Source organism: Mustela lutreola, chromosome 7 (assembly GCF_030435805.1).
Source record: "Mustela lutreola isolate mMusLut2 chromosome 7, mMusLut2.pri, whole genome shotgun sequence".
NCBI lineage: Eukaryota > Metazoa > Chordata > Mammalia > Carnivora > Mustelidae > Mustela > Mustela lutreola.
Genome location: NC_081296.1, coordinates 89,107,258 through 89,119,638, shown reverse-complemented (window position 1 = coordinate 89,119,638; position 12,381 = coordinate 89,107,258). Strand labels below are relative to the sequence as shown.

Below are 12,381 nucleotides of genomic sequence, written 5' to 3'. Positions count from 1 at the left end.
ACTCTCGCTTCTTGAAGATGCCACAAGTATCTGTGTGTGTCTAGAGAGGAAGAGGGACTAAATAATGAGAACTTATCATTTATGCATTTATTGTGGTCCATTTTTAACAAGTTTTTCATTAAATGAGTTAATTAATATATGCAAAGCCCTTAGACTCATACCTGGCCCATATTGCTATATAAAGGCTTACTGTCATTATTATAATGCCACCTAACTTGGCAGGAGGCCAACTTGCATGAGTCTTCACATATTTCAAAAGACAATATCTAGAAATACACTTAAGTGTTATTCAGAAAGTCTGTGAGGCTGCTTCCACCCACTCAGTGGCAAAACTCACAAAATAAGAATGCCTCAATGGTAAGCTTTAGACAAACTACGGCACACTCTGAGGCATGGATAACAGGAGCGGAGGAGGTCCTGGGGTACTTCATGGTCTATGGCCTACGAGGTGTTTGCACGCAGCAAACTGATTCTTCTAAAAACCATTCCGGGGCACCTCGGTGGCTCAGTGAGTTAAACCTCTGTCTTCGGCTCAGGTCATGATCTCAGGGTCCTGGGATCGAGCCCCATATCAGGCTCTCTGCTCAGCAGGGAGCCTGCTCCCCCCCCCCCGCCTGCCTCTCTACTTATGAACTCTCTCTGTCATATGAACAAATAAATAAAATCTTAAAAAAAAAATTCCTTAACAAGTCTTCCCGAAGTGCACAGAGCTGTGGAACTTGCCCACAAAACAACGGGAATGTGAAACACTAGAGGGAAAATCATTTAAACATGAATGCTTCTAACTTCATGAACATTACATTTCTGAAGTTCTCTGAACATGGGATGAACAACCAAGAAACAGAGATCGAGGTCACTATCCTATCTGTAGTGCATGCGGTCTACCCGCCCCAAGAGCTCTATGGCATCCACCCAGAAATCCCTGGTGCTGCGAAGTCCAAAAATGGAACACCTGCACACTGCTGTGAAAGGTTGGTTCCTACAGAAACAAACCCAAATTCAGTCCCTATCTCTACTACCTTCCTTGGGAAGATTAGCATCTATTTTCTTGACTGAAAATGTCTTTAATACAGGACCCAAAACAAGGCAATGCCCAGTAACCATTGATCATAATCATGTGTGATCTCTTTTTATTTTCTGAATCCCTCCAGAGATTGTTTCTAAAAATCTTCTATAATTTCACTTATACTTATATGGCACCTTTTCTGTCTTTCCTCCAAGAACCACTTGTCATTATACAGTCATTAGTTATATTTTACAACCTGGATACCACCTACCTTTCCTCTCCCCTCCACCCAGAACACTAAACTGATCGAAGTCCAAAGAGATAGAGAGCCTTATATATATTACTCTGAATTCTGAACTTCCTCCTCTTGCAGTAAAAGGTGTTTCTGGCTCTCTATAGTATTTTGCATGTCTGGTATAAGGACAAGTCTCTGGTCAGAGCAACTACTCTTACAGAGTATTGTTAACTTCCATCTCTTGTACAAGTCACGACTGTCCATAGGAGAGGTTCAATAAATAAGGCTGAGTGAATGAACCAATCAATAATTATACTCAAAGGCCACAAGCACTAGTGATATGCGATTTTCATCTTGTGTCTCATGATTTTGTGCACAGGACTGCAAATACATTATGCTCTAATGTATACCAAAACATTATGCTCTAGAAATGTATACAGACAACAACTTCAAGTGCTGTTTAATCTTGTCACTACCCTAGTCATTTCAAATACAGTAGTAATCACTTTACTCTTACCAAGCTATGTCCTGCTTATGCACTGTAGTATTACTAATATTACTGCAAATTATTCTAACTATGTAAGGTTCTATCAAACTTAATAGTGCAAACATCCTATTCACACTAATGGGGCCCAGAGCAGTAAAAATACCATTCAGTTACAGTTGGTTTATTACACTGCCCAATGAGGAAAAAAGGGGGGGGGCTCTATTTACTGTGAAAATACTAACATCATTAAATGCAAAGCAATGTAACTGAATTTTTCCATAAATTCTAGAAGTACAGATTTAAATATCAGTACACATAATAGTATAGATTAAAATATTTCAAGTTTCATATATTCCATGATGTGAAAATTTGGTAGCATTTAAATTGTAAAATTAGTATTTAATCAACTAAATTTTTAACATACCAACTCTTTCGCTAACCTTTAACCCTATCTAGTGCAAACAATTAAGGAATGTCTGTAAAACACCTGAAGTTCGAATCTCAGCCTACACAATGCAAAATTTTTAAAAATTTAACCCAAATGATGAAATGTTACACTGTAGAAAAAGTGGCCATGCAAACATCATAGGAAGGGCCGGTTCCCCTCTCGTGTGTGCTCAATTTTCTTTAAATTCAGGGAGCAGCATTCTGCAGACGAAAGAGATTCACAGGAATGCAGGAAAAATAAGAAAACAGAAACAGACTATCTAAGGTTTACATTGGGATCATTATTAATAGTAAAGCACTTAAGAAAGTGCATATGGGAAAACATTACTAGGAGAGATTTAGAAATATTTGTGATATATCCCCCACAAATATTTCACAAAATATAAAGCTCTGCAGCTTTAAAGTAAAGAAATGAAAGCTACACTGCCTAAATTGTCCCCCAAAAGTGCTGCTTTACAAAAGCACATATCTATACATCTTGTCATAGAAAACCTCACCACAGAGCAGGAGATCCTAGACATCAGGGCCCATTTCATACAAATGCAATTTTAACATGGCACTGGATTCCATCCAGACTAAGATCTGGGACACAGTAAAAGTATTGAGGGGCTCATGGAAACTCTGGCATTCTCATAAAATAGCTCTATTGTAGGGGCAACCGTTGTATAGAATTTCAGGGGAAAATCAAACTTCGTATCACTAAAAACACCAAACCGTTCCGATGTGTAGATTGTATTTAAATCACAATGCAATTCTTACCAATTCATTGCTGAGATAGTAATTTCACATCACTTTTGATCAAATAAAAGCCATATTTTTAAGACTCTGCAAAGACACAGGGACGGAAACTATTCATAATACCACTAGCAACTTTTTTTTTTTTTTTTTTTAACAAAAGCATCAAGTAATACTGATATCAAGTTTGCTCCTTGTAACGAATCAAATCTAGTAACTGGCATATTACAGATTCAGAGTAGCTATCCGTCTCTCAAATCATAAACCAGAGATTGGGAATACGGAAAAGATGCTGTAATGTGGGAGGGTCCTACATAATAAAGGTCATTATAACTCCTGGCTCCAGAGCTATACGATCTAATATCCTCTCCTGTGGTTCTATGATATGCCCATGCATTACAGTTCTTGTTGACAGTCTGTTGCCTTGGAAATATTTCATTATTTCAGTTTTTCCATTTGTAGACCCTTGGCCTTGTGATATGAAGGCCATCCTATTTCATATTTTCGATTATCATTTAAGCAATCTTGTGAAGCTATTTATATATAAGCAAGTGTTAGACAACGCATATCATCATTTATCACTCTGTGTTTAAGCTTACAATGTAAAAAGAAATACGTTCTCCCAAAAAAGTCTCCACCACCACCTTCACTTTTTAAACCAAAAGCCCTAAATACTACTGGAATATGCTTTGCAAACCAGCATGGGCACATCACATGCTTGACACTTCTATCTGTCTATTTTTCTTGGTTATACATTCACATAGTGGAAAAACTCTGTGGTAGAGCTACATAATTTGCAGCCTATTGGAGTTTAAAGAAAAATCGAGCAAGTTTAAATACACAAGGTTTTCAGCTTATGCTCTCAGGCTCTCAGGCTCATTTTGTGTGTAAGAGTGAAAGAAATTTAAGCAGTACTAAATAGTAACCAAAGACATAATGAAGAAGTTTCTTTTTCCAAAACTCATTCTGTAAACATTATTAGAAGGAAATGACTTTTGTACTGTATTATGAAACTCAGGTTAGATATTTTATAAATTAACAACAAGACCATTGGAAAAAATGTCTTTTTTTTCTATATAAGTTTGTGTTACTGCTGTATTTGAAAAGCAGTAAAGAGTAGTGTCCATAAGCGCCTTTATGAAATCAGTCATTTGGAAACTATTTTGTAAATAAATGGGAGAATACCACCTAAAGCATGTCCACGAAAGTGATCTTTTATAAACATATTAGTGTTCAACTGTTACAGGGAAATACTACTACAAACCAACAAGTACCAGGCACAAAATCCACATAAAGGTGAAATGACTCTACTTAGCTGAAACAAGTAACTATGAAAACCAACCCCCTCCTGACCAAACCATCTGACTTTCCATTTCTCATTACAAAACCAAATCAACTAACATGTGTAACGTTTTCACTTAAAGTGTTAAGAGCATTTAAAGCCCCAATAAGAAAGTGAACCCTCGGGGCATAAAACAACTGTTTGGATAACGGGCCAAGTTTGTGGTTATTACTGTTTGAAACATTTAGTTTATAACTCCTCTCCTCTATATCGCTCCTTCTGCCCCCTACCTTGTTATTACTCCTCCCTCTCCCTACAGGTTAAACCTTCTCAGATCCAACCTTTAAAATGACAGCATCCGAGCTGAACAAGAAGCTGCTATTAAAGGGCATTAAATTAAATACAGTATATCCTCCTACAACTTCAATCAGAATTTCAGGCCAAGTGTTATTTAGTTCAGCTCTCAAGTGGAGCAGAATAACAAATCGCGCACTTTGATTTACCTTCTTCGAATGCCAAATGGAGACAGGTGATAAAGAACGCGCTCATGCACAGGCTATGAAGTTTCCTCTAGAAATTAATTCTATCTTCAAGATTCCTATCTCAGAAAAATTCCCAAAATGGCACACAAATAGGCCTCTGCTAGAGAGATTACTGGGGCCATCCCAGTAAATACATTTAATACCAACAGAAGTGGGGAAGGAGGATGAGTGGAAAGGAGGAGGGAAATCAATTATAAACTTCTGATCTGAAAAAGTATGCATCACCATGTTAAATTTTTTAAAAAATCATTATTAAAAGACCTGCACAATGCTCTGAAAATCTTTTTCTTATCTACAAGAGCAAAGTACTTAATATGTGAATTCTTCATAAAACACTGAATATTCCTTTTAGCTAGTATGAGTTGGCAGACAATGCTACACACATTCAACATCTTTAAAAACGGTATCATGTGTGATTTACTTTCAGGTATAGGATTTATAGAAATTATCCATAGTTTAGAATTAATCAATTATATAGCTACCCAACAAATTTTTTCCCTTAATCTTGCCAATTCTGCTGTCCCTGTTGTGTGAAGGAAAAAAGCAATAGTGCAACTGAAGCTTTCTAATGAGTAGCTTGTTTAAATACCTCTCTTCTTGATGTAAGCTATAGGTTAAATGCAACGTTGTATCAAAAATAAAACCTCCTACGTAATAATAATTAAATCTTTGCAGCTACTATGGACTTCCCTCATCTTTCTTTCTGAAGTTCACTTACACCTACGAGGAAAGTTGGGGAGGGGCCATGTATCTACAGCATTTGTTTTCCTCATGTAGCAATGGGTAACATTTCACATTTCATACTTCCTACTGAGCACTTCTTCTTCGAAGACAGAAAAAGGTACTTTGCACAAACCAATATGCTATATGCAATTAATGTCATTAACACTGCCAGTTAATAGCAAATAGGATTCCAAACAAAGTAGGCTGGGTGGACAGCAGGAGGGAAAACCACGTGGGGCAAGGGGGGGGGGTGCTTAGTTACTATGCAGTCTAACAATGCCATTCACGTAGGACGGTTAAGGATATTTTGAATATAAACTCCCTTTCCCTTTGGCTTTAGTTTAACTAACTTCAAACAGACATGCTCCGCTGAGCCCCTTGCCTGGATATGCAATTCTCACCAGGAACTTTTTTAAAACACAGATCCCCAAACAGTAACTAACGGGGCATAGACGTTCCAACTGTTGGCACATTTTGAATCTCGCTGTTTACTCGCTAATTTGGATTTGAGGGGTTTTTCTTCCTTTTTCTTTCTTTCTTTCTTTTTTTTTTGTTTTGTTTTGTTTTGTTTTGGGGAGCGGGGGAGTGGAAAGGAGGGCAAGATGAGAGCAAAGCAGGAGACCCACAAGTTGCCAAGGCTAAGGGCGCAGGGAGACGGCGGCCGCGCGCCTCTCTCCTCCCGGCCCGGCCTAGCTGCTCCGCGCGGAGACAGCCCCTCCGCGACACATTCCGGGCCTGGCGCGAGCTCCGCTCCCCGCCCCCGGCCTCCTCCTCCTCCTCCTCCTCCTCCTCTCCTCCTCCCCCTTCTCGCCTGCCTTCCCTCCCCCTCCCCAGCCTCATTCCTTCCTAGAGAGCAGCTGCCAAGGGACCTGCGGCGGCCCCGGGGATCCCCCGGCCCCCCACCCTCAACTGCTGTTCCTCGTCACACAGCAGCCCCTTCTCTCTTTTTTGTTTGTTTCTCTCTTTTTCTTTTTTTTTCTTTTCTTTCTTTCTTTTTCTTTTATTTTTTCTTTTCTTTTTTTTTTTTTTTTTTTTTTTTTTTTTTTTTTTGTCAGCGAGTCACTCCATTCGCCGAGCCGAGGAGGTGCGACTGCTCGGAGAGCCTGGCGCGGCCGCCGCCGCCACCGCCGGAGCCCGCTCGCTGCCGCAGTCGCCGCGGGCGGACAATGCGCGGGGGGACCGCGGGCGAGCGCTGAGCCGCAAGCCCGCAGACCAGGTCCCGGTGGGCTCACGGCCCAGGAGGCGGACTGCGGAGCGGGCCCCGCCACCTCGGCGGCGGCGGCGGAGGCGGAGGCGGCGGCGGCGGGAGCAGCCGCCCCGGCGGCAGGTTCAATAAACAGAAAAGTGTTACCGTTCTCGCCTGGAAGGATCCTGCTGAAAGCTGGGCTTGGTGGGCGCCATCTTCCTGCTATTTTTTTTCCTCTCTTACTTTTTGCCTCTCTCCCCCCCCTCCCGGGGTGGGGGGCGTGGGGAGGGCGGGGGGTGTGCGTGTGCGTGGGGTGGCGGGAGTGAGTGCGGGCGTGCGCGGCGCTCAGCGGCGGCCCGGCGGGCGGCGGCCGTGGCCCTGGCCGTGGCGGCGGCGGCGGCGGCGGCCGTGCTGCTGAGGCAGGGAGGCTACGGAAAAGTAGTGGGGCCCGAGCCTCGCCGGCAGCCGGCCGTCCCCTCGCGCCGCCGGTGCCTCTCGCCGCAGGTCGCCGCCTCCTCCGCCGCCTGCGCCTTCTCCTCCCCCTGCTCGCCCGGCGCCGCCGCCGTCCATGCGCCGCAGAGCCCCCACGGCCCGGGCCGCTTCGGCTCCCGAGACATGCCCAGCGCGGAGACAGGCGACCGGCGGCGGCGGCGGAGGAGGAGGAGGAGGGGGAGGCGGCGGCGGCGGCGGGGGGGAGGCTGCCGCGCGGCCCCGCAGGCAGCCCGGCCCAGGGCCCCGCCGCCTCCGGGTTCTCACCCTCGAGCGCCGCCACACCCCCCACTGTGGCCCCCCACCGCCACCACCCCGAGCTGGCCTGGTGGCAGGTGGGGCACACACCCTCTTGGCGGGGGGCGGTCGGGGCCTAGGCCAGGAGGGGCGGGGAGGGGGAAGACACGCAGGGGGTTCCCAGCTTGACCGCTGTGAAAGTATTTCTGGGCATTTTCCAGCTGCTTTGCTCCCGAGCGCTCTCTCGCACGCAGACACACCCCCCCTTCTCTCTCCCCGTCTCTCTCTCTCCTTCTCTCTCTCTCTCTCTCTCTCTCTCGTTGGGGGACTGGGAAGCTCGGCTGCCAGCGCAACAACGCCACTCAGTTGCAGTTTGGAACACTTCCCTTCTCAGGAGTATCGCAACCAGGGAGAGAGAGGAACTGGGAGGCCACGGGAGCGGCCGCAGACAGGACAGCGTCCCGGGAGCGCCTTCCGAGACTGTGGAAATAAACGCGGGTGGGGGCGCGCTGACCAAGCCCGCGAGCCCAGAGAGCCCTGTGGGCGCAGCTGCTGCACCCGCACCTTAGGGCTCCGGCGCTCTCACCAACACTTCCCGAGCTGGAACATCTGCATTATTCACGCGCATACGTATCTGCAGACCCCGGGGTTCACAGGGGAATCCCAGGGGTCTCTAACGCGGTTAGGTACGAACGCCTGCCTCCACTAGGCTCCTGGTACCTGGGACCAGAGGACTGCGGACCTCTGGGATCAAGCTCTGTCGTTTCCCTCACGTTACAGCTCAGCGAGGCCTAGAGAAAGGGCCACTCACTGAAGGGCCAGTGCTGGAATTCCATTACCTGGGTAGACCCTGGTCAAAGCGCCCTCTCCACTAAACCACTCTGCCCGGTGTGGGCAGCTTTTCCGGCAGAGACTTGGGTCAGTCATGTGTCTACCAGCAAAGCAGAAAGGACTCCCAACGCATTTCCACTTTGAAATAATGAAAAAGCTACACAGAAAACATCAGTCCTAGGCGAGGCTTTGCATTTCACTTCCCACTTAAGAAAAAATAGACCTGAAAAGGGGTCCCATTCGGTCCTACCGTTCCAGTAAAGTGGGGCTGAGAGTTGGAAACTTTGAGAACACAAGTCACAAGTGTTTTTCGTAGCAGAGGTGTTTAATCTGCGTGATGGTGTTTGAGTTCTCTTTGGAGTACACTCTACAGGTAGAAGATGAGAGTGATTGAAAAATGAACTGAAGTGGAGAGTATTGAATACAAGATATACATGGGCTGGCAGGGAGGAGGAAGAGTTGCTATTTGGAAGTTTTGGCTCCAGGACAGCCAGCCTAGGGCGTTTCTGCCCAAAGATGACAAATGTGTTCTCCCAACAGGCCACTCTTACTTGAAAAGCCCCCAACTCCTGTCACTTCCTCATCAGACTACTCAAAAGCACTTAATGCAAAAAGATATTTTGGTAAAATGATGTGTCACCATTCACTTTAGCAAACAAAGCCAGGTCTTGAAGTGCAAACTAAGTCTGTCCCTCATAGCTTCTAAAGCCTCCCATGCTGGTGGCCTGGTGAAGTAGGGCTAGAGGACACAGGACTCAGGACTCAAACCCTCCCTTAAGCATTTGCCAATAATCGTCTTGCCTCACAAGGCTCACTCTCCTGTCCCCAAAAATTGAAAAAAATTAAAGGCAGTAACAGGTGTCATCATATCTGACTAATGAAACCAAAGAAAGCTCCATGTTTCAGGGCTGTAGCACCTTCTCTTCTGTCAATATGACTGAACATAGAAAGAGAAGAAGGAAATAATATATGCCAAAGGCTAAAGTTTGGAGTTGATTCTTTTTAAAGCTTTCAGAACCACAGAGGGATTCAGAGTCTTGACAAAGTGGCCCAAATTCAAGGATGAAGGGGGAAGTCATCAGTGGAGCTTTCAGTGTTGGAGGCAGAGCTGTGGAGGATTTCCCCCCCCCCCCGGGGGGGGGGGCTCCTGACTTATGGGGAAAATTGGTCCTAGGAAGATCTTTTTAGTGAAGAATTCCAACACTCTGAGAGCAAATGTAAAGGCTGAAAATTCAGGACCACCTCTTATGCCCAATTTATATCTTATGGATTAGTTGGAAGTCTCTGAAATTGTCCAAAGGCCATCTGACATTTCTGACCCTTGACTCCCTACTCCACAGATCATACTATTGTGATTATAGCCTGCCCTTCCTAGTTAAAGCCTGCACTTCCTAGTGACCGCCAGATTATATTGTCATTTAAATGTTTTGTAAGTGACAAAAAAAAAAAAAAAAAACCTTACCTGAATCATGAAAAGGAAAAAAAAAATCTAATTCTTTACTAGTCCTTTATGTTTGAAAGATTCCCAGATCTTTTGTATTAAAGGTTCTTGTAATCACTGAAAATGAGACTAAAATAATTTAGATTAAAAAATCTCTCTGACCAGAAAGAGCCTGTTTTTGAGTTATTTTCAAGTCTCCCTTTTTAAAACTTCCGACAGTACTCAAAGTATATAATGAAGTCTTCTACAGAATATTTGCAGTACTGGGCATCAACTTGGAAAACACTCAGTGTGTTATGCAAAATCTGCTCTGGTCACTGGGCCATTGGTTAGAAAGCACAAAATATGGCAGTGATAGATTATCTTAACCTTTTCAGTTTAAACACTGTTGGTTCAAATCAAAGGTTCTCAAATCAATGAAGTTTGAAATACAAGGTAAAAATAGGAACTGTTATTTGAATTATGCATTGTGTATATTTTAAGTTAAATGCCATTGGCAAATCTCTCAGATATTTAATCGTGTGCAATCTGGGAAACACAAATATTTAATTTCACACTTTCGTGTGTTTTTTTCTTCCATTTCCTGTAAAACTGAGCCCCACAAATGGGAAGCTTACCTTTCATTACTACATTGTTAGTTTTTCTCAGCACATTTTTGTAGACTACAGTTTTTATAAAATCTTGGAAGATCACAACTTGTCCTTAAGGAAGAACTTTAGGGTTCTAGGGTTGTTGGTGGTAGTATCCCCCCTCCTTTCCTAACTGAATCAAAGAATATTTACTAATTCAATATCACAACTATATTTTATTAAAAATCTATAGATGTTTGGGAGAAATACAAACAAGTAATACTTCAAAACTTCCTTCTCACCCACCTAGCCTAACTTTGTAAAATTTGCTTCCTAACTCGCATCTCTGAATCTTACGCATTTGCATTATAATGCATTTAAGATGAATACTTAACAGCGCCGAGGAGACTCGGATTTCATGCTGTATTTCCCTGTAGTAACAGGTGACATGATAACACTATTATGTAGAATTGCAAGTCTACAGCTACACGTGAAAATCGTTCCTATTCTGTTTGGAAACAAATGATCAATCAGCCTCCAGTGATCAATTGCCCCCCAGGCTGCCCGTCAGCTCGGGTTCGCACCCGGCAGAGGCAGTGAGAAAATTCCGCGGAAGGGGACGGGGATCCCAAACTTTGCAAAAGCACCTTGTGCTGTGTCTAAGACTTCGCTGCAACTCCTAGGCTACGCGGGGCTGGGGTGCTGGATTTGGGGCCAGGCAGAGGGCAAAGGATGATTTCACTTAGCCAGTACACTGGAGTGCCTTTCAATCCGAATTGTGAATTATTATTATTATTTTTTTTTCTTTCTCATCTGTAGAACGAGAAGCAAGCAAAGTGAGCCCTGACGATGTGCATGTGTGTTGTAACGCATAAAACAGGAGGCAAAGTGAGTCCCACCCCAGCACCCCGGGGCGGGGGCACTATCCCAGCCCAGGCGGGACTACTCACCGCTGCTGGTAGGAGGTGATGCCCTGGACGTTCTGCGGGGTGCCGTTGGCCGCGGCGCCGGCCCTCCCCATGCCCGCGCCGGCCGGCACCCCCGCGGCCGCCCCGCCGGCCGCCGCGGCCGTCACCTGCACGCTGAAATCCGGAAAGATTCGGATCATCGCCGCGGCTTCGGCCCCCGGGCGCGGCGGCTCTGGGCGAGAGCTGGCGGGGGCTCGGGTTTGGGCTCCGGCAGCGGCAGCAGCAGCAGGGCGAGCAGCGGCGGCGGCAGCAGCGGAGCCAGGCACCAGCCTGCAATCCCATTAGTGAGCCGCGGCCACTGTGCGCGGCGGAGAGGCGCTTTGATGTGCGCGCAGCGGGCTGGGGGGGTGGGGGGCGCGAGCGCTAGGAGGAGGTGCGGGGGGCGTGCGAGGGACTTGCAAACAGCAAAACGTGTCAGGGTGGGGCCTTTTTTCCCCTTTGGGGGGGCGGTGGTGCTCCCCCCTCTTTCCAGGATGTTGCTCTCACTGGCTGCTCCGGCTGCGCGGCGCGAGCCCAGCTGAGAGAAGAAGGGGAGGGGTGGCGGAGGAAGGATGCACCGGGAGGGTTGGCGAGGACTTGGCCGGTGCAAGGGAATGACGGGCAGCGGAGGGTGCCTTTCTTTCCCGCCCCCCGCTACACACACACACACACACACACACACACACACACACACACCGCGCACTTCCGACCCAAAGTGCAAGATTGAGGCGCGCGCTCTCCCCTCTTTTCTCTAGAGAAATAACCACCATCCAAGCAGGCTCGCGCCTCCCGCGGCTTCCAGCAACCTGGACTTGAGCCCGCGTGTGCAGGAATGGGGGCTCAGAGCTTCCCCTCCCAACCGGACCCCTCTCTGCCAGTCCTCTGCACACCAGGCAGTGCGGGGGTTGCCAACTGCAAGTTGGACTACTGGAGAACTTGATGCTTATCGAGAAGGGATGGTGTGCAAAGGAGAATGGGGGGAAGGGGGTCGGGCGGAGAAGCCGCTTTTGTGCAATGGAGAGTTTGTTCCCTTTATAAGAAGGGACTCTCCTCGCCCCTGGTGGGCGGGCAGGTTAGTCTTGGACAAACTTGTGAGCTAGGGACTGTAGGTCCATGTAGAGAGATCCGGCTTTGCCCCCGATGACCCATCTCCATACGCCCTTTTCAAACGTTGAAACGAATAAATTAGCAGCCACAACTGAGGCGAACTCTGCAAATTCCAAC

General features: G+C 46.4%; 1 protein-coding gene across 5 annotated transcripts in view; it reads right to left on the bottom strand.

Annotated features, from left to right (window-relative positions):
* NPAS3 (neuronal PAS domain protein 3) overlaps nt 1–11,642 on the bottom strand; it is an 845,279-nt gene extending 833,637 nt beyond the window's left edge. For 3 of the 5 annotated variants that reach the window (XM_059181877.1, XM_059181880.1, XM_059181879.1), the window contains exon 1: nt 11,161–11,641. In XM_059181877.1, the coding sequence (XP_059037860.1) occupies nt 11,161–11,318 (158 nt within the window). In that variant the 5' untranslated portion in view covers nt 11,319–11,641. Of the gene's footprint in view, nt 1–6,808; nt 6,958–11,160 lie in introns of those variants that run through there. The other 2 variants (XM_059181882.1, XM_059181881.1) reach the window with 2 other exon arrangements.
* Between the last annotated feature and the right edge of the window lie 739 nt (nt 11,643–12,381).